At 51.0% G+C, this 21,851-nt stretch overlaps 1 protein-coding gene across 1 annotated transcript; it reads left to right on the top strand.

Moving 5' to 3' along the window:
* Positions 1–1,655: 1,655 nt before the first annotated feature.
* Positions 1,656–21,850, top strand: Telo2 (telomere maintenance 2). Its single transcript, XM_040748308.1, is given in 22 exon segments — positions 1,656–1,720; positions 2,310–2,602; positions 2,604–2,656; positions 4,480–4,757; positions 6,702–6,770; positions 6,968–7,115; positions 10,069–10,171; positions 13,671–13,739; positions 13,934–14,075; positions 14,155–14,291; positions 15,065–15,144; positions 15,285–15,398; positions 15,905–15,993; positions 16,177–16,268; positions 16,475–16,591; positions 16,723–16,794; positions 18,082–18,273; positions 18,818–18,909; positions 19,372–19,471; positions 19,814–19,878; positions 20,111–20,226; positions 21,303–21,850. Coding segments are annotated over 21 exon segments (2,514 nt in total). The 5' UTR covers positions 1,656–1,720; positions 2,310–2,323; the 3' UTR covers positions 21,410–21,850.
* The last annotated feature ends 1 nt before the right edge of the window (position 21,851 follows it).

Genomic DNA, 21,851 nt, shown 5'->3' with positions numbered 1-21,851 from the left:
GATCAGGGTAGGGGTTCTATCTACACAGTCACGGGGAGTATTGCTTTGGAGACTGTCCTGGAACTTTCTCTGTAGACCAGGCCGGCCTTGAACTCACAGAGAATACTGTCAGCAATGTGGGCTGAGCTGGTATGGCAGCAGAGGGCAAAGGCAGTGATGGCTGGGCAGTTGGCAGGCCAAGCTGCGAAAGGGACAGGGCAGCCAGCTTTGTGACACCGGAAGAAGCGGTATCAGAAGAAGAGAGGGCAGAGGACTGAGACTGAATGAGGATAAATGACTAAACCAGAGAAGAGAAGCTGCAGTCCTGGAAGCCAGAAGAGGTCTGAAACCCAAGCCAAAATTTTAACACTGTTGTCATCATGAGTTAAGGTTTATGCAAAACGTAAAGCTGAGGAGGGTTGAAGAGTCCCTAATAATAGCCTAGGCCTGCCTAGTGGTGATGCAGCCACTGGAAAGGGCCGTACACAAGAGCTAGAAAATACTTCTAATGTTAAGGCGCACAATGCCTCCAGGCCCCTAACACTAAGGAGAGCCAGCTGCTGCCTCTCCCTAAGGTCAAAGACAAAGTGAAGAGCTTATCTTTGACTACCCACAGTTCTTTTTATCTGTGTAGAACAAACAGATTCTGGCCAGCTGATTAGCAACACTTCCGTGGGTGCTGGGAACTGAACTTGGGACCTCTGTAAGAGCAACAAGTACCTTTAAGCTCTGAGATATCACTCCAGCTCCAAATATGCACTCTTTTTTTTTTTTTTGGTTTTTTCGAGACAGGGTTTCTCTGTGGATTTGGAGCCAAATATGCACTCTTTTTCTTTCCTTCCTTCCTTCCCCTTCCTTTCTCCCTCCCTCCCTCCCTCCCTCCCTCCCTCCCTCCCTCCCTCCCTCCCTCCCTCCCTCCCTCCCTCCCTCCCTCCCTCCCTCCCTCTCTCTCTCTCTCTCTCTCTCTCGCTCTCTCTTCTAGTTTTCTGAAACAAGGTTTCTGTATATGACAGTCCTGGCTGTCCTGGAATTCGCTCTGTAGACCAGGCTGGCCTCAGAGATCCGCCTGCCTCTGCCTTTAGCTGTACCTCTGCAGGGATTAAAGGCCTGCACCACCACTGTCCTGCCAGTATGTGATCTTTACTGCTGAGTCCTGAATGGGTATTTAATTCTCCGTTTCCTCCTCAGGAAGAGTAAATTTGCCTGAAGTTTGTTGAACGAATACATATCGCCCAGTTTTCCACCCACACTCGATCCTGCTGATGTGTTGCTTCCTCAGCATATCTTTCGGATAAGGGTGGTCAAGAAAAGTTCTTCCATACTTCAGCCAGGGCCTCGGGAGGCTACTCAATCAGTGATGCTTTATTTAAGGTAGTTTGCAAGCAGCTTGTGGGTTCTCATTAAACAATGCAGTCTTGTGTGCCCACCGCAGGCATCAACATCACAACTTGTCTCGCTTCCCTGACAGCCCCAACTGAGGGTTAGTGTCGGTGGAAAGTCGCCAGACCCAAGCGAGCGAGCGAGGTGGGACAGGGTGCTAGGGAGGGCCGCCCCAGAATTAGGAAAAACAGCGGCTCCCGGGGAGGGAAGAGGTGGACACACCTACCCATGCTTTGCTCTTCCCAGCCTCTTAGGCCACGCCTCTTCTTCCTCTTGCGCAGGCGCAGACGCTGCGGTCACCGACGCGCCGGCGCTACGCGGTTTCATCCCGAGCCTCTCGTAGGCATCAGACCCAGAAACTGTAAATATCCTTGCCAGTTCCACGTGAGTTCTGAGACTCGAACTCACGACTGCCCTAGGCTGACACTGAACGGGGCTCGTGGTCCCAGTGCTGTAGCGAATCAGCGGCGCGCGGGAGGGAGCACGCGGCCTTGGCTCTGGAGCATGGGGGCCGGAGGAACCCTGTAGGAGTGGTTGGCCCGGTTGGGTCTGCTGTGGTGACGGCCTTGCGGGATGGCTAGCTTCCGTGCTAGCCCAGTTCCTCGTGTTTAGGGAGCTGGGTGCTCATCTGAAACTGTAGACGCTGGGGTTGCAGTTACTGCAGCCTGGCGAACCACTCATTCGCCCAAGTACCAGCGAGCTTGACAGGAAGCAGGACTAGTGGCCACAGTCCGGGACTGAAGCCCTGTCGGACCACTCGGCAGGCGGGGAACCCGGAGAAGGCAGGGACAGCGTGAGCGAGATCTCGTGAGGCGCCAGGGAGTGGAAAAGAGGGCTGCTGGGGTTTCTGAGATTTGGAGCCGACCCTCCTCTCCCCTTAGCCTGAGCCCTTCGTGGGTGCCACGGGAAGAATTCTTGAGACTGTTAACCTGCTTTTCTGGGCCCCTCAGCTCTGTCCAGCAAGATGGACCCAGCACTGTCTGCTGTCCGACTCACGGTCCAAGAAGCCATTCACACTCTTTCATCCTCAGAGGATGTAGGCCACATCCTCTCTACCCTGGGGACCCTGAAGCGATACCTGGGTGAAACGGAGAATCCCACTCTCTCTGAGAAGGAGGAGTTTACCACCACCCACTTCTCAGCCGTTCTCAGATGTCTGGTCAGCAGGCTGAGCCCAGGCTGGCTGGAGCTATCCCCCGACGGCCAGCTGGAGCAGCTTTGGGAGAGCTTCTTCCTGGATGGCCCCCCCAGACCAAGCCTTCCTGGTGCTGATGGAGGCCATTGAGAGCACTGCTGGGTGAGCAGCTTGTGAGCAACAGGACACCTAACACCCTAGAACTGAGCTCTGAAAGGGAAAGGACCCTTGCATCTTAGTTTGGCCTCCCTCCCTCTTGTTGGAGGCTGGGAGGAAGAGCAGGGTTCACATTGCAGATAGCAGGAGCAAATAACTCAGAGTCTTCACCCACCCCCACGCCCTCTCCCCCCACCAGAAAGGTAGTCTGTCACTTGCTGTCCTCTTCTGGACCTACCCTTAATTCTATGGCACCCTCAGGACATTTTAAATTTTTTTTTTTTTGGTTTTTCGAGACAGGGTTTCTCTGTGGCTTTGGAGGCAGTCCTGGAACTCGCTCTGTAGACCAGGCTAGCCTCGAACTCACAGAGATCCGCCTGCCTTTGTCTCCCGAGTGCTGGGATTAAAGGCATGCGCCGCCAACATCCGGCTTTAAATTTATTTTTTTGGTCTTTCGAGACAGGGATTCTCTGTGTAGCCCTGGCTATCCTAGAACTTGCTCTGTAGACCAGGTTGGCCCCGGACTCGCAAAGTGCTGGGATCAAAGACATGTGCCGCCACCACCCAGCAATTTCAGGGTTTTTTTTTTTTTTTATGAGACAGGGTTTCGGTTTGGAGGCTATCGGTCCATCCCAGCCTCGAACTCACAGAGATCTGCCTGCCTCTGCCTCCCGAGTGCTGGGATTAAAGGCGTGCGCCACTACCACCCACCCCCCCCCCCCGGCAATTTCAGGTTTTTAAATGTCTTGCTGCCATGGACTCCTAGTCCCAGGTCCACATCGAATCAAGTGGCAGTCCTTGGGAGGATGCAGTGGCTTTGAGAAGCTGGGTTTTAGAAACTATTGTGGTGGGGGCTGGAGAGATGGCTCAGAGGTTAAGAGTACTGGTTGCTTTTCCAGAAGTTCCCAGCAACCACAAAGGCTGCTCACAACTGTTTGTAACTCCAGTTCCAGGAGATCTGAAGCCGTTTCCTCATAGATAATGCACACATGTAGTACACAGACATACCTGTAGGTAAAACACTCCCACACATGTGTGAAACAAAATCTAAAAAAAAAGGAAAAAGAAACTGTTGTGATCTCAGCCAGCACAGTAGAGGAAGAAATGGAGGCGTCCATGGTGTACAGGGAACATGGGGACAGCCTACTAGTAATTGGCTATTCAGCAGTGGAATTAAGTGTTTTCTTCAGCTGATGAGTCCAAATGTAAATGCTTATGAAGTTGGGACTGATTCTTCTTTGGTTTGTGTTTTTGGTCTTTTTGAGACCAGGTCTCTGTATTATGTAGCTCTGGCTGTCCTGGAACTTTTAGATCAGACTCACCTTGGACTGACTCACAGAGATTCTCCTCCCTCTGCCTCCACCATGCTCAGCCTCTTTTTTTTTTTTTTTTTTGAGATAGATGTCTCATTTGCTGGGAGCTTCCCAGTTAGGCTAAGTTGTCTGGCCAGGGAGTCCCAGGGACCCACCTGTCTCTGTATCCCCAGGGCTGGGACCTCACCTTTTTTTTTTTCTTTTTTGGTTGGTGGGGGAGGTGGCATTGAGACAGGGTCTCACGTTGTGGTAGTTCTGACTGTCCCTTGAACTCACCATTTAGACCAGGTTGGCTTTTAACTCGCAGAGGTCTTCCTACTTCTGCCTCTAGTGTGCTGGGGTTTAAGGCATGTGCCACTGTGCTTGCCTCAGCTGGCTTTTTAATGTGGGTTTTGGGGATCAAACTTAGGGTCTCATGCTTGTGGGGCCATCCTCATAGCTCTGGGACTGATTGTTTATGGCCAGAAGGAACACAGGATAGAGGGCTGAGGATGTAATGTGCTGGCTTTTCTTTAGCCCTAGCTTTCGTCTGATGAAGATGGCTCGGTTGCTGGAGATATTTCTGAGCAAGGGCAGAATGGCTGCTCTAATGGAGGAGCAGTGTCGGCCACAGACAAAGCCCAGTTTCCCCCTGTTCCAGGAGACACTGCTCAGCAAGGTGGTGGGCTTGCCTGACCTCCTAGGCAACTGTCTCCAGCAGGACAACCTGACCCAGTTCTTCCCCCAGAACTACTTCCCTCTGCTTGGCCAGGAGGTTGTGGAAGCACTCAAGGCAGTTGTGAACTTCCTCCAAGGTGAGCACCCTGCCCCAACGTCTCTCTCCACCTTTATCTTCTTCCTCCCCTTGAAGTAAGACTCAAAGCCCATGGGGCCTTAAGAGTCAGGGTGGGACTGTCAGGTAGGTTAGATGCTATTCGGGTTCAGACAATATCACATCACCTGATGGACTTTCATCTCTCTTTTGACTTTTGAGCTTGGGGGAATTGGGTTCTTAGTTGGATGTTAGGCAAGGTCACCAGGTTGGGACTTGCTTTTTCTACCCGGCCACTTGTATATCCTAGAAGCCGTCCTTGTTCGCTAAGGTCCACCTCCTTGCTTGAGTCTGCTTGTGCGTGTCTTGGTGGTGATGGTTTTGAGTGCCCACTGTGTGTTGACTGTTCTTGGGTCTGAGGGCAGATGCTTTTCACATGTGTTGTCTGGCACTATGGGGACTACCTGTCGCTTAGAGATCTCTAGCAACCACCCGTGGTTGTCCAAGGTTAGCTCTGCCTTCTATGGGACATGATAACTGGCTTTCCCGAGTATATACCTCGGGAATGAGTAAGGGGGATGAGCCATTGTGATTCCTGGGTGAGTGAGCTGTCAGATACTGGGCAGTGACTGATGGCTTGAGCCTTTGCCTCCTCCTGAAGTATTCCCCCTTCCTTCTTGTGCCTGCCAGGTGCACATTCCAGCTTGGCTGGAGCTACTCTGGCTGCCTTCTTTCAGCCTACTGCTAGCTGAGTTTCCACTTTGACTTGCTTCCATGGGCTCAGCCCAGCACCCTGAAGGCTCCTGTGTCCCTTACCCATGTGATCCTAGAGGAAACTGGTCCTCTAGAGCTTTGGCATGGCCCCCACCTGGCCCAAGCCACTGTCCTCCTTAGATTCTTCCAGCAACCACTTTTCTTGTCTGTTTTGTCTTTTTTGTTGTTGTTGTTTTTGTTTTTCTAGACAGGGTTTCTCTGTGGCTTTGGAGGCTGTCCTGGAACTTGCTCTATAGACCAGGCTGGCCTCCAACTCACAGAGATCCTCCTGCCTCTGCCTCCTGAGTGCTGGGACTAAAGGCGTGCGCTGCACCACCCAGCTTTTTTGTCTTGTTTTTGAGACAGGGTCTCACTCTACTCTGACTGGTGCTTTGGATCCCGCCTTGCATGTCTGCCTCCAGGCCTGTTTTCTGGAAGGTGACATCAACCCAGCTCTACTAGTGGGAGGCTGCCACTCCATCTCCTCCTTGTTCTTGACCTTCTCGTGGCTCCTTCAGACCTTGTGGGCAGTGGCCATTGTCATGTCTATAGCCTGCCTAGAGCCCAGTTCAGGTTCTGTAGTTAGCTCTGGCTTCTTCAGTGATGTAGGTAGGGTTATTATTTTTTTTTTTTTTGGTTTTTCGAGACAGGGTTTCTCTGTGGCTTTGGAGGTTGTCCTGGAACTCGCTCTGTAGACCAGGCTGGCCTCGAACTCACAGAGATCCGCCTGCCTCTGCCTCCCGAGTGCTGGGATTAAAGGCGTGAGCCACCAACGCCCGGCTGTAGGTAGGGTTATTTTGATAGTTGAGATATGTGTGACTTAAAGCTTATTATTACTAGATTTTCTTTTTTTAAGTAATTTGTTGTATTTTTATTTTATTTGGTGTTTTGCCTACATGCGTGTCTGTGTGAAGGTGCCAGATCACGTGGAACTCGAGTTACAGACAGTTGTGAGCTGCTATGTGGGTGCTGGGAAGTGAACCTGGGTCCTTTCGGAGGTCAGCCAGTGCTCCTAACCTCTGAGCCATCACTCCAGCCCCATTACTAGATTTTCAAGTTAAAAACAGCCCAATTAAGTTTGCCCTTGTGTTAGATATGCCATTCGCTACAAATAGCTGGAGTTTCCATGACTGACCTGGCTGCTAAGCACAAGGTCTCTATCCTTAGTCAGATGTACATAATGTTTTTCCTGATGACCTCTTTTGCAGTTAGATGACCTTGCTTTTCATCCTAGGTGGCCTGGACTGCTCTGTCTCCTTCGTGTCTCGAGTCTTGGGAAAGGTCTGCATCCAAGGGAGAAAGAGTGAGTAGTCCTTGACACCTTCCCCACCCTTGGAGGAGGGTGAGAATCATGTACAGGATGTACACCATATGTACATTCCATACAGTTGCATTTAAGTTGATCCTTGCCCATGCTTGTGAGCCTGTGAAGCTGTGGATGCCTCTGTTGTCCCCTGGCTGAGGTGGCTCCTGAAGCTTAGGGCCTCTGTGTCCCTTCAGAAGAGATCCTGGGCGTGCTGGTGCCCCAACTGACAGTGCTTACTCAGGACAGCTGTCTGTGGCAGCGGGTGTGCTGGCGTCTGGTGGAGCAAGTGCCTGACCGAGCGGTGGAGGCTGTGCTGACAGGGCTTGTAGAGGCCGCTCCTAGGTAAGCAGCCAGGTCCTCTCCCAGCCATTGTTTCTTAGGATAGCAGGGTAGACTGTATCATTGCTACCATTCCCCGTGCTGCTCTCCTGGGTGTCATACTAGAGCCCACGTCCTATACAACTTGGGTGGCCCATTCTCTCTTAGCATTGCATTTCCAGGCTGGCCAGTGGTTGTGAGCCCAACCCCCATCCTGTGCCTGGCATACTCTCTTCACTGTGGTCTCATTGCTCATTCACTGATCTGCTTCTTTGCTGTGGGGACTCTGATCCCTGTGAGCGTTCACTGAACTGTGTTGGCTTTGTCTCTGACAGATTCCAGGTCATTTCCTTCTGTTTACTCATCTTTGTGTATATAGAGGTGAATCTATGGGTCTTGTTGCTGGAAGCAGGCCTGTTGGACTGGCTGAATGCTCTGAGGGCATTGCTAGCTCACCTGGTTCCCAGTGTCTGCCTCTGCTCAGGGAGCATTTGATGTTAACTTTGCATTCTTTGGTTGTAGGTATGGGAGGGAATTGTTTAACGGATGTCCCTTGCTTGTTCATGATGGGTTCCCAGTGTGTTTGTAATAGTTTCCCCTATAGGTTCTGGCCTCAGCCCAGTGGTGGTAGCACATGTCTTTGATCCCAGCATTTGGGAGGCAGAGACAGATGGATCTCTGTGACTTCAAGGCCAGCCTGGTCTACAAGAGCTAGTTCCAGGACAGATAGGGCTACCCAAAGGAAATTCTGTCTCGAAAACAAAAACAAAAACAAAACAAAATAAGTCTGGGCTTTATCCTGTGAGGTTCACTGGGCCCTCAGCAGAGTACCACTACCTAGAGTCCTGTGGGTTTCTTGTTTGTTTTGTTCTTGATCTGGGATTACAGCCATGCACCATGAATTCCAGGTTCACTTTAGGGTCAGAATCTTGTTGGTCAGGTGGTCTGCCTCCTGTGTACCTGTTCCCTGTGTTAAAGCCATACGCCAATTTACATAGGTTTGCTTTCTCAAATTTTTAGGGGTCCCCTCCTTCTTTCCAAGCTTTTATCTCTCTCTCTCTCTCTCTCTCTCTCTCTCTCTCTCTCTCTCTCTCTCTCTCTCTCTCTCTCTTTCTCTCTCTTTTTTATTGAGGCAGGGTTCCTCTGTGGCTTTGGAGGCTGTCCTGGAACTAACTCTTGTAGACCAGGCTAGCCTCAGACTCACAGAGATCCACCTGGCTCTGCCTTCCAAGTGATGGGATTAAAGGTGTGCACCATCAACACCCAGCTATGTGTGTGTTTCTAATGCATGCATGTGCAGATATGTGTGCACATGCATATGGAACCAAGGGTCAACCTCAGGTATTGATCCTCAAGAACTGTCTACCTTATTTTCAATGGAGTCTCTCACTGAACCTGGGCTCATTGATTAGGCTGGCTATCCAGCAAGCCCCAGGGATCCTTTCTGGTTCTGTGGATACAAGTGTGTGCCACCATGCCTGGCTTTTTCTAGTGGTTCTGGGGATCAAACTCAGGTCCTCATGCTGTCCAGCAGGCACTTTACCTATAGAATCATATTCACAGCCCTAGCCTGTATGACTTTGTGTGGAATTGTTTTTCTTTCTTTAAAACAGAATCTCACTATGTAGTTCTGACTGGCTGAACTTGCTATGTAGACCAGGCTGGCCTCAGAGTCAGAGATCTGCCTAACAAGGTCTGGGATTGAAAGTGTATGCTACCATGCTGACCTTTGTGTGGGATTTGATGTAGCAGTCAGGGCTGGTGAGATGGCTCAGCAGCTAAAGTCACTTACTGTCAAGGCTGACATCTGAGTTTCATCCCCAGGACCCTCATGGTGGAAAGAGAGAACCAGTTTTTTCAAGTTATTCTCTTGACTTCCATGGTATGCATGATATGGCATGCACATGCACACATATACTTACATACAGACACAGACACACATACACACACACAGAAACACACACACATGTACACATACATGCACTCACAGACACACACACAGATGCACATACAGACACAGGCACACACACAGACATACATACACTGAGACATACGCATACACATACAGACACCCACAGACACACATACACACACATATGTACACATGCATGTACTCACAGACATACACACACAGATGCACATACAGACACAGGCACACACATAGACATACATACACTGAGACATACGCATACACATACAGACACACACAGACACACATACACACACACAGAAACACACACACATGTACACATGCATGTATTCACAGACACACACACACAGATGCACATACAGACACAGGCACACACATAGACATACATACACTGAGACATACGCATACACATATAGACACACACACACACACACACACACTCACACTTATACACATAAATACATGCAATAAAAAGATGTGGCGAGTGAGGAGGAAGCCCTGCTGTATCTCTGTCTATGTGGCTGAGGCAGCTGGCCACAATCTTACTTTCTGAAGGAAGTAGTCTAGCTTGAGCTTCTGCAAATTGTTGTTTTGGGCCAAATCAGGCTGGTGGTTTTTTGTAAATAAAGTTTCATTGGCAGGTTAGCATGCCCCTTCATTTATACATTTGTCTAGGGCTGTTTTCAGCCACTCCCAGAGTCGAGTGGCTGCTCTGGAGAGTAAGTCTGTCTAAGAGTGTACTTTCTGGCCCTTAACAGCAAAGGTGTGCTGCCTTGTTCTAGAGAAGTATTCATCCTTGGCCTTGGCAAAGCAGGGAAGGACCCTATCTTGGGTTGGTCCTCTCAGCTTTGATGTGGGGCCCAGGCTTCCCATGGGTATTCACATTCATTCTGGGAAGAAGAAAGATTAAGGACCAACTCAGGTCATGGAAGGGCTTGGCCAGAGTGAGTGGGTGGCAGGACACAGGGCACCATACTGTTTGCTTTTCCTTGTTCTTCCCTTTGAGGCCAATTTGTGATTCAGGCTCCTTCCACACCTGCCTCACAGGCCTGAAGTCCTGTCACGACTGCTAGGGAACCTTGTGGTGAAGAATAAGAAAGCTCAGTTTGTGATGACCCGGAAGCTTCTGTTCCTGCAGTACCAGCACACGGTGAGAATGCCAGCACACGGTGGGGCCTCAGGCTTCCTCAATCACAGGAAGAAGTGTTATTCAAAGTGGAGTAAGAGGAACTGGGTGCATGGCACACTCCTGTAATCTTAGCACTCTAGAGGTGGAGACAGTTGAATCTCTGAGTTCAAGGCCAGCCTGGTCTACAGAGTGAGATCTTGTCTCAAAAAGGAGGGGGGCTAGGCAAAATGGCATACTTCTGGAATCTTAGTATTTGGGAGGTGCATCAGGAGACCATTGCCATCTCCAGCTACACAGCAAGTTTGAGGCCATCCTGACCCTGTCTCAATGACACTAAAAGGAAGAAAAAGAGAGATTAAAGAGCAGTGTGTGCTCGGCATGCAAGGTGCTGTAGTCTATCCTCAGTACTACAGGGGAAATCAAAACAACATAAACAACAAGTACAGTTAGACAGCAGGTGCCTAGGAGATGTCAGCAACACCAAGTGGGCATGTCCCATGTCTCTGGATCCCCGTCACTACCATTCTGTGCATGAGGGGTTGATGCTTCAGGACTCTAGAGGCTGAGTGTCTCAGACATGACTGCCACTGTTCATGTGCCTAGGAGTTCTGGCTCAGAGCTGACCCGTAGGTCAGAGCAAGGAAGAATGAGGTACAGCCAGTGAAGTGGACAGCAGCAGAGGACAGGGAAGAGTGCGGCCCACTGTATCCTCCTGCTCACCTTTTCATCCATAGTGTTTCTTTGAAATCGGGCTCTGTCTTGGGTACTGAGCATCCACTGTGCACAGAACAGCCTCATCCTCATCATCTTAAGTTCATGTTACAGGAAAGGAAGCAGATGTTGCCCACGAAGGTGTATGCTAGTTACTACATAAGGTGATGTGGCAGGTGCTGGCACCAAGGGGCAGGCAGGGCAGGAAAATGGCTTGGCTCTGAGGATTTGTCTGGGTGGGCCAAAGGCCTCTGAGAACTGGAATACCAGGGAGCTAGCTGATTGGTTGTGCAGAAAGCCTGAGCTGGTAGGGGGGTCCCCCTGATGGCCAGAGAGCAAGAGGACAGTAGGTAAGGCCAGGCTGGTTGGCTGGGTAAGTGGAGACTGAGCAGAGATGAGCCTGTTGGACTCTGGCTCCTGTGCCGAGGACCAAGGTGTGAGGAGCCAGGGTGAAACTGAAGTGCCTCCCACTTGTTACATGCAGAGAAGCTCAGGCAGGAGCCCTGGAGAGTCCTCCCAGTGACCTGAGTTGGCAGCTGGGTACAGGTGCAGTGAGGACATGAAAGGATGGAGCCTCTTTAACATCTAAGCCATCCTCCAAGAGGGCAGGTGGGCAGTGGGGTTGTAGGTAAATGGAGGCAGAGATTGTCCCCACAGACCTCTGATGAAAGAGCATGCAAGCTGTCTATTCCTGGATCTAATGCTCTGTTCTAAGCCATCCGATCATAAGCCAGTCAGTGGGATGATGCCACAAACCAAGAGCTGCAACTGCCAGAGTACACTTCATGCAGTCATTCCTGCACTGCAAGGCTGTGGACTTAGAAATAGTTGTGAAACAGAGTCACTAATGGGGCTCGGGAGGTTCACACAGTTCTTGACATATAAGCAAGAGGACCTGAGTTTAAGCCCCCAGCATCTTCATAAAAGGCTGGGTATGGTGGCATATGTCCGTCATTCCAGGGCTAGAGAGACACAGACAGATGAACTATAGTGCTCACTGACCAGCCAGCCTAGCTAAATTGGTGAGTCCCAGGTCCCACAGAGACCCTGTCTCAAGATGGTAATGGTCACACATGCATTTAATCCCAGCTGTCTTAGTTACTTTTCTATTGCTATGATAAGACACTATGACTAAGGCAACTTATAAAAAGAAGGTATTTAATTTGGGCTTGTAGTTTCAGAGGGTTCGAGTCCATGATGGCAGAGCTAAGGCATAACGGCAGGAACAGCTGAGAGTTTACATCTTGATCTGAAAGTAGGAGGCAGAGAGAGGGAGAGGGATATTGGGAATGGAGTCTTTAGACACCTCAAAGCCTGTACCTAGTGACACACTTCTTCCAACAAGGCCACACCTCCTAATCCTTCCCAAACAGATCTACCAACTAGAGGCCAAGTACTAAAATATATGAGTGTGTTAGGGCCATTCTCATTCAATCTATCTCACCACTGAGCTTGGGAAGCAGAGGCAGGTGGGTCTCTAAGTTCCAGGACATCCAGGCTACATAACAGAGACCTTGTCTCACAATCAAGTTGGATGGCTCCTAAGGAATGACACTTGAGGCTGACCCATATGCATGTAACAGCACACATGGACAACCTACATGTTTCTTTATGCATAATCCCCCCCCATACACAAAAGAGACTAGTTTAGCTGGGTGTGGTGGCACACGCCTTTTATCCCAGCACTTGTCTACAGAGCGAGTGCCAGGAAGGGCTCCAAAGCCACACAGAAACTCTGTCTCGAAAAACAGAGAGAGAGAGAAAGAGAGAAAGAGACAGAGACAGAGACAGAGAGATAGATAGAGACAGAGAGAGACTTCAGTAATTTACCATAGACATTAGATCAAGATGCCTAAGACATGCCTAAAGCATGGTAAAACAGAGCCCTGGGGAGCTGACCATGGCAGTGTTCCATGTGAAGGCAGGAAGGGTGACAGGGAGATATACCACCTCAAACATGGAATAAGGAAGATAAAGGAAACGAGTGGAGGATGGATATGGTGGCTCATGCCTCTCATTTTAGCACGAAAGCTGCAGTGGCAGGATTGCCATGTGTGTGAACCCTGCATGGCCTACATAGTGAGAGCTTAAGAAAAAATTGATGGGGTGGTGGTGGCACACACCTTTAATCCCAGCACTCAGGAGGCAGGGGTAGGCGGATCTCTGATTTTGAGGCCAGCCTGGGGTACAGAGCGAGTTCCAGGACAGGCTCCAAAGCAATATAGAGAAACCCTCAGTGGTTAGGAGTGTACTGTTCCTGTGGAGGTCCCTGGCTTAGTTCCAATCACCCACATAGGGAAGCTTACAAACGCTTGTACCTCTAGCTCCATGGGACCTGACACTCTTCTAGGCTCTGCGGCATATGCACACACACACACACACACACACACACACACACACACACACACACGATAGAAGTAGCAAGGTAGACTCTATGTTCAGAAGCTTTTCCAAAGGAAGAAGCCCAGAGTGTTGTAGTGGGGGGGCACAGGATGCTCTTGTATGTCTGGATGGAGAAACCCAGTGTTGAAGGCGTCCTCTACCATGAGAACCAGGAAGTCTGAAATTTGGCAAATAATTCATTGAGTTCTCAAAGTTTGTCTGAAATGGAAAGTAGAAAAGTTATCTGCTGAAACTGGCAGTGCTGAGGTGGGGAGCTGGGGAGGGAAGCTGGCTGTCTGGTTTTGTGGGAAGCTGGAGCTTAGCAGTCCCATTCCATCCCATTCCTCCTCTTGGACTCCCAGAGGCCCTTGTAGGGACAGGCAGGGAACAGTCCCTGCCTGGTAGAAAGGACCCGCTTTTGTTGTAGACACCCATGCTGCAGAGTCTGCTGGGGTACCTGGCTGTAGACAGTCAGCGGCGGCCGCTCCTCATACAGGTAAGCAGCACGTGACCCTCGAAGCCTGTGATGGCCCAGGGAGAAGGCAATAGAGGGACTGTCTTCTGATGGGAAGGACAGGGGTCCAGCTTCACTTATGCTGAGCCCCTTGGGAGCGCTGTGGGCTCTGGCCTGAGACTTGGGTAACTGGGGTAGCTGCTGCCTGAACTGGCTGAGGCTCTGCTGTTTGCCAGGTGCTTAAGGAGCTGCTGGAGACATGGGGCAACAGCAGTGCTGTCCGTCACGCACCCCTGGAGCAGCAGTGCTACATCAGCAAGGCCATCCTAGTCTGCCTGGCACACCTGGGGGAGCCGGAGCTGCAGGATATCCGGGATGGTAAGCAGGCTGTGGCATTGGCACACCCTCCCCCTAGCCCTTTGAGGAGCCCCTCAGGACTCGTGTCTGGTGCTTTTAGAATTGCTGGCCAGCATGATGGCAGGCGTGAAGTGCCATCTCGACAGCAGCCTGCCTCCTGTGCGACGCTTGGGCATGATTGTGGCCGAGGTCATCAGCTCCAGGATCCATCCCGAGGGGCCTCCCCTGAAATTCCAAGTGAGCAGGCTGTCTTCTCTGTGTCCTCCAGGTGACAGGGCTATGGGTCTCCCTTGCTGATATACCTGCACCTCTAGTACCTCAGTTTCCTGGGGTCTAGGATTGAGGAGTATCTTGTGGTGGGCATGTGGAGGGCCAAGGCTCAATGTGTGGGGCAATTGTAACTAACGCCAGCTCCTGTGGGTGGTAACTGGAGTGGTTCTGTATATAGTCAAGGTCAAGTATGTGATTATGTACTCCCTGGCTTGGTTAGACAGGAGTGAAGGATCCATTGCCTTGGGGTTGGCCTGCTGAACCTGGGTGCTCTGAGCCCTGAGGACAGTAGAGCTGCTCTGAGCTGGGAGTGTGTAGGGGTGTCATTTTCTACTGACCACTGATTGGCATGGGCAGTACCAGGTTGGCCAGTGTGGGCCTTGACTGTGTTGGGCCCTGCATGGTTTAACTGCGAGCTTATAGATGTAGTTTTTCCTACATCTATAACAGGCAGGTCTGAAGTGCTGCCTCAACAGCATACCCTGTCCTTGGGTATGTCAGCAGTCAAGGGTCTCCAGATCCTGGAGGAGGAAGAGGCCTCTAGGCTCACAACACCTAGCAGCGTGCTTAGCTTGAGGTGACATTCAGAAGTTGCTTTAGAAAAGGTGACTGGCTATCTGAGGCTAGATTGCTAAATGAGATGGAGCAGTATGTGAGGAGGGTTGGCTTTGGCTGACTGTCCGTGGTGAGGTAGTTTCTGCAGCCTGTGGGCATCACTGACTCCAACCTATCTGCAATAGTATGAAGATGATGAGATGAGCCGTGAGATGCTGGCCTTGGCCACCCCTGGGCCTGCGGATGCCTGCTCCTCGGAGACAGGGTGAGGATCTTCACATTCCTGGTCCCCATCCTGGGTCCTTCTGACAAAAGTTAGGGGAGACATGGGCAGATAATAGAAGCCTTTCTGGGATATGTGGTGTGCAAGATTAACCTGGGTGACTCTTGTTGCTTGTTTCCTAGAGGCCCATCCCTAGCTTCTGTTGTAACAGAGACTCCTGTAGAGATACCTGAAAAGACAGTGGACAGTGATGTCCCCTCCGTTCAGCCGCAGGGCTCTGACTCAGAGCTGGACAGGTAGGGCAGGAACTTGGGCTCTGTGGGTTCAAAGATTGGCTGAGGGGGACATTCTTTCCGGTGGGGGGCTGACCACGTGCAGGAAGGTGAACCTTGCATAGGCACTGTTTCCTAGCACACTCCTCACTTCCTGCTAGTTTGAAGTGTGAGCCTGGGCAGTGTCATGCTGTTCTTTCCAAGTAGCCATCTCCCACAGGTCACAGGTGTCAGGCTCTTGGGAGGGAGTTTTAGTATCTTCAGGGTCTTACCCTTGAGGAGTAAAAAATAAGAGGGAAGCCGGGCGTTGGTGGCGCACGCCTTTAATCCCAGCACTCGGGAGGCAGAGGCAGGCGGATCTCCGTGAGTTCGAGGCCAGCCTGGTCTACAGAGCGGGTTCCAGGACAGCCTCCAAAGCCACAGAGAAACCCTGTCTCGAAAAACCAAAAAAAAAAAAAAAAAAAAAAAAAGAGGGAACCTAAATCCTCACTGAGGATAGACAGATCCCGTTTCTCTTTTTCTTACTACAGTGATGATGAGTTCATCCCCTATGATATGTCGGGGGACAAAGAGCTGAAGAGCAGCAAGGAGCCCCTGTATATTCGAGACTGCGTGGAAGGTGGGCTTTGCTGGGGTCAAATCACTGTGCTTACCCCACAATAGCTTGTTTTGAGAGATCCCTGGGCCTGGCCCCACTTCTTTTTGTCTTAGAGCTACCTGCCAAGTCTCCCTTTGACACTCTGAACACATTGGAGTTGGGCAGTGCTAAGACTTAACCAAGGCTTGTCTGGGTTCTGTGCAGCCTTGAGCACATCTGAGGACCTGGAGCGCTGGGAAGCAGCCCTAAACGTGCTTGAGGGCCTGGTTTATAGGAGCCCTGAGGCCACTCGGGAGGTGAGCAGTAAGAGGATATGTCAGCCAGGGTAAGCTGGGTAGGGGGTGTGGGAGTATGGGCTGGGGGCTGGGGATGGGGTGGGTGGGAAATCCTGCGGTGGCAGGTGTGTTTGTGGCATCTGTATCCTAGATCTTAGAGGGTAGCACTGGATTGCTAATTCTGGGTATATGGAGCCAAAGACGTCCTGACCCCTGGCCCTGTGCAGGTGAGTGTGGAGCTGGCCAAGGTGCTACTACACCTGGAAGAGAAGACCTGCATGGCAGAGTTTGAACAACTTCGTCAGAGAGCTCTGGTGGCTGTCACAGTCACAGACCCAGAGCGGGTAAGTCCTAGCATGACCCTAGCTGGACCATGAACATCAGAAATTGCCCTGGTGGTTCCAATCTGTGCCCAGATTGGGCCCTCGGGTAATCTTGGAGCCTTAGCACAATGGCTTCTCCTTTGCCTACTTAGGTAGCCAAGTATCTGACAACACAGTTCTATGGCGTGAACTATAGCCTCCGGCAGCGCATGGACATCCTGGATGTAAGTGACCTAGACCTCTGTTCCTATTAGACCCAGGCTGCCCTAAGTTAGGAAGTTGACCTATATGGACTGTGGACAAAGGTCACCCCAAACTTCCTTGGTGGGGATGTGAGAGGCACCTCCGTCAGCTGATCACAGGTTCACCAGTGTGGGGCTGAGAGCTGATGGCAGAGTGTTTTCTTTTGTTTGTATGGCTTTAAAAGAGTGTGTGTGTGTGTGTGTGTGTGTATACATACCTTTGGAGTCATCTTATTGGTCCTATTTGTGTGTTTTGTCTTTGTATTCATGTGTGGATGCATGTGTCTGAGTATGTATTCTGTGCACAGTGCCTGTGATGGACAGAAGGTGTTGAGTTCCTTGGAGTTGGAGTTACAGGTGGCTGAGAGCCATCCAGCACTGGTGCTGGGAACTGAACTCCAGTTCTCTACAAGAGCATTAGGCACTCTTGACCGCTAACTCTTACCAGCCTTGCTTGTGTATTTTGGATCACAATTATACTGGTATGTTTTTATACAACATGAAATTCGTCATTATAGGAGAAACCAAATATATCTCCCTGTGGTTGAGTAAACGTCAGAAGTTCTGATATCTACTGCAGCACAGACAGCCCTTAAAATCTTGCATAAAAGCCAATTGCAAAGGACTTTATGTGGCATGGCTGTGGGGTAGCAAACTATCCATGTGGTGCATTTATAGAGATAAGGCTGAGGGATGGTCACCAGGGTCCCTGAGACTGGTGTTTAACATGGACAGTTTTCTTAGGAGCTGGAAAGCTCTGGAGCTGAAATGTTGTGAGCGTTGCCAGCAGTGATCCTGTGCTCAGTGTACTGAACTCAAGGTTCTCACTATGTAGCTCTGGCTGGCTTGGAACTCCCTATGTAGACCAGGCTGGCCTTGAACTCAGAGATCCTCCTACCTCTGTCTCCTGAGTGCTGGGATTAAATGTGTGTGCCATAACACCTGGCAACTCTTACGAGTGGGTGCAGTGAAGGTTGAGGAGATGGCTCAGTCTGTAAGGAACTTGCTGAAGAAACATTGAGGGCCTGAGTTTAGAAACCCAGCACTCATAAAATCCTGCATGTGATGGCATGTCCTATAATCCCAGCACAAGGGTGGCAGAGAAGCAGGACTCCTGTAGTTTGTCAGCCAGCAGCTGGGTTGGTAAGGTCCAGGTTCAGTGAGAGCCTCTGTTGGGACTAAACTTGTGTCTCAGCAAGGGCAGTGAGTGCTCTGAACCTCCCTGCCATCTCTCCAGTCTCTGCGTACTGGGTCTTTTCTCTCCTCTAGGTCCTTGTTCTGGCTGCCCAGGCACTATCTCGGCCACGGAGCCTCCAGAAGCTTCCCCAGCACGGTCCCCCTGGTTGTGGCACCTTGTGTGCACCAGCATTAGCTAGTTCTCAGCCTGGCAATGCTGCAGCTCCTGACTGGCAGGTGGTTGTGGAAGAGAGGATCAAAAGCAAGACGAGGAGGTTCTCCAAGGTCAGCAGAACTCTGTTCAGGGCCTGGTAGACATGGGGTTTTCATGGGGTTTTATTTTGTGGGTGGTAGGATGAGCAGTTGGATTCCTCTAGGTGTTGTCTGTCTGAAGGAGGCCAGTCACAGGCAGGGCCAGTGCCAGTGTTGGGGCTCATTTGAGCGAGAGTGTATGTACAAGCGGGGCGGGGGGGGGGGCATGTCAGAGCAGCAATATTTTAAAACATGGAAGTGAAAGGATCTCAGAATGCCATTCAAATAAAAATTGACCCTGGGACTATGGTGACGTCTGGAGATAGTTGAGTTGCAGCTCGGGGACTGGAGACCAGGTTATTTAACTTCCTACAATGTCTAGGTCTTCCCATGGTGTGGACTATAGCTCTGAATTGTTGATGTGCAGGGTTGGGACTCTGCTATCAGACCACAGTAGCCTGAGTCAGATTCTGCCTTCTCCACAGGGCCATGAAGCCCAGAGAGGCCAGGGCAAGCCTAAGGAGGTTGCACTGGGGGGCGGTAACCTTGCACTTAACTAATGCTGTGTCTTTGGTAGGGCTGTCCTCAGAGGGAGCTGTCAGGTGGCCCTAATGAATTCAACTCTGTGGCTGGTTACTTCTTCTTTCCCCTTCTTCAACACTTTGACAGGTGAGGTTTCTGGAACTTTAGACACACCGTGGTGGACAGTGGTTGTGACATGACAGGGTATAAATGTGAGCTTGGGTTCTTTTATAAGCCTGAGTTAAATGATATAGAATATTCTGGAAGGTTCCTTTGCTATTGTGTTTTGTGGTGAGGTCATAGTCATCACTCTCTTCTTTGATCCTGGATTTACGAAGGTGCTGGTGCTGCCGCCAGTGCTGCCTGACTGCTGAGCCTGTGAGATTTTGGTGACAGCATAGAGTATGGTCTTGACTCAGGGCCTGGTTTGTACCTGGCAGTGCCTGCACCTTGTGGCTATCCTTTGCCATACTGGCCCAGGGTGTGAAGGTGGGAGGAAGGCTATGTGAGCCTTCAAGGGTTTGGGTTTCAGTCAGTAGCCCTCTTTCTGGGCTCTTAGTCAATCATTAAGTGTTGGGGCTGCCCCATCCACTCAGCTCTATGTTGTAGGCCTGTGGTGACCTTCGACCTTTTAGGAGATGATCAGTTGGTACTTGGAAGACTGGCCCACACCTTAGCATCCCTGATGTACCTGGCTGTTAACACCACAGTGAGTTGGGAAATGGGGACTGAAAGCCCTGCCATAGCTTTACAGCAGTGCAGCCGTAGGAATAATTGCCAGTGTTCACGACAGGACCTGAGCTCTGTGTGGCTTGTTCATTTCCCACCTGTGAGCAGTTCAGGATGGTCATAGGCATGGGCACTACACCCTCAGAATACTACATCCCCTCCCTTTGGCCCTAGGGGCAGGTCTGTGCAAAGCTCCACAGGGCATTACATGCATCCCCTCAACGGAGGCGAGCAGTGACATAGTGGGAGCCTCCCTTTGGTGCAGGTGTGGGAAATACACACAGTACATCCCCTCACCGGCTGTCCCTCTGCTGACTTCCAGGTGGCTGTGCCTATGGGTAAGGCCCTGCTGGAGTTTGTGTGGGCTCTTCGATTCCACGTTGACACGTGAGTGGCCTGTGGGGCTCAGGGAAGCACAGGTCGCCAAGGCAGCATGCCTAATGTTTCCTAGCAAGAAGTGGCCTGTCAGGCCTGAGGGGGCTCAGACCGGGCTGGAGTGAGCTTTATTGCAGGTTTGCCTGCTGGACTTGGTACATGTGGGAGCTTCTTCCCCTAGGCTAGTTGGAGGCTCCATTTCACACAGTCACACCTCATCTTTCCCCACCCTCTTGATTGGTAGTTACGTGCGTCGGGGCTTGCTGTCCGCTGTCTCGTCTGTCCTCCTCAGTGTACCCACAGAGCGGCTACTGGGGGATCTGCCAGATGAGCTGCTAGAAGCCAGATCCTGGTTGGCAGGTGAGTGTCTGGACTGGAACAGAGTAACCAGGTGTGTGGAGTAGCTGGAATAGATGAGACTAGGCCAGTCAGTCTGAGTGGGTGTGTCCTGTGTTAGCTCTGAGAAATGTGACGACATGAATGTGCCAATCAAGGAGGTGATCTTTACCCTGTTCACTTTGGGGACCACAAGGGTCCCAACAGGGACAATTCAGATGGGACGCTGTCCCTTCAGCAGGCTCCCATATCTATAGCCAGACATAATAGTACAGGCCTTTTACCCCAGCACTTGGGAAGCAGAGGCAGGTGGAGCTCTCTGAATTCAGGGCTAGCCTGATCTACACAGTGAGTACTAGGCTAGCCCTAGTCTGGAGGCTATATACTAAGACCTGTTTCTAAAACCTGATTGAAGATTTCAAACCCAGATAGAGTGAATGCTGGACACTTTAGAACCACTCTGAAGTATTTGCCATTCTTTTTTTGTTTGTTTGTTTGTTTTTGTTTTTACGAGACAGGGTTTCTCTGTATTGTTTAGGAGGCTATTGGTCCAGCCCGGCCTTGAACTCACAGAGATCCGCCTGCCTCTGCCTCCCGAGTGCTGGGATTAAAGACGTGCGCCACCACCGCCCGGCTGTATTTGCCATTCTTTACCTCTCACCTCTCTACATAATCTTTTAAAAAGCCAGCTGCAGACTCAGACCCATTGGAAAGACCATACCCAGGACCCCAGCTTCCTATGAGGCTTTGTGACTGGCCCAGATACAGCATCAGACTGTGGCTTCCACAGGACTCCTGGCCAGGCAGGGGTCCTACATGTCTTCTATTGCTTTACTGTTTCTGATGGTCAGCCATCTTGGTCAAGGCCAGGTTCTCCTCAGGGTCATGTGCTGGGGCTCCCCAAGTTGTCTTCCCTGACTAATTTTATCCCAGGTCAGTGCTTGGGCTACTGAACTGTGTACCCGGTTTGTGTGACCCTGCCCCGTAGAGCCCCCTGGGAAAAGCCTGGCAGGCGTCTCCTCGAGAAGACCGTGAAGGAGAAGAAACGATTAGCTGCCCCATGCTACTCACTTGCTCTTCACTTCCTTCTACCTTGGCAGATGTGGCTGAGAAGGATGTGGACGAGGACTGTAGGGAGCTGGCTGTGAGGGCTCTGCTGCTTCTGGAGAGACTCAAAGACAAGCTCCTATCCATTTCCTCTCCATAGCCCCGAGGACTCCACAGGGACCCAGATAGCCTCTCTGCTCTCCCCACTGGAAGAAGGAGACCTCTGGGAAGCCAGGTCTGGAGGGGCTGGTTTGTCCCCGTGTACGTGGAGTAAGCTCCTACTAGTCTGACCTTACTGTTATTTATGCTCTGGCAAGGCTGAGCGTTCAGCAAAAGATACTGGAGCTTGTGCCATGGGACTCAACAGCCTTAGACTGAACAAAATTTGGACTGGGGGTGTGGGGCCCAAGAGGTGTCTCTTCCTGAGAGCAGAACTTTGGGCTCTGTGGCCAGGGCCTCAAGGGTGAAGCTAAGGGACAGATATTCAGCTTCAACTGCATCCCGACGGGGATGCTAGGACAGCAGACCAGGAGTAGCTGGCTGGGTCCCCAGAGGCTTCTTGACAGTGTTTCTGTGAGAATAAACAGGGCCACAGATAGTAC

The sequence above is a fragment of the Mesocricetus auratus genome, unplaced genomic scaffold (assembly GCF_017639785.1).
Source record: "Mesocricetus auratus isolate SY011 unplaced genomic scaffold, BCM_Maur_2.0 Super-Scaffold_100007, whole genome shotgun sequence".
In the NCBI taxonomy this organism is placed as follows: Eukaryota; Metazoa; Chordata; class Mammalia; order Rodentia; family Cricetidae; genus Mesocricetus; species Mesocricetus auratus.
Note: the sequence above shows the minus strand (reverse complement) of the source record. Positions and strands in the feature narration are given on the sequence as shown.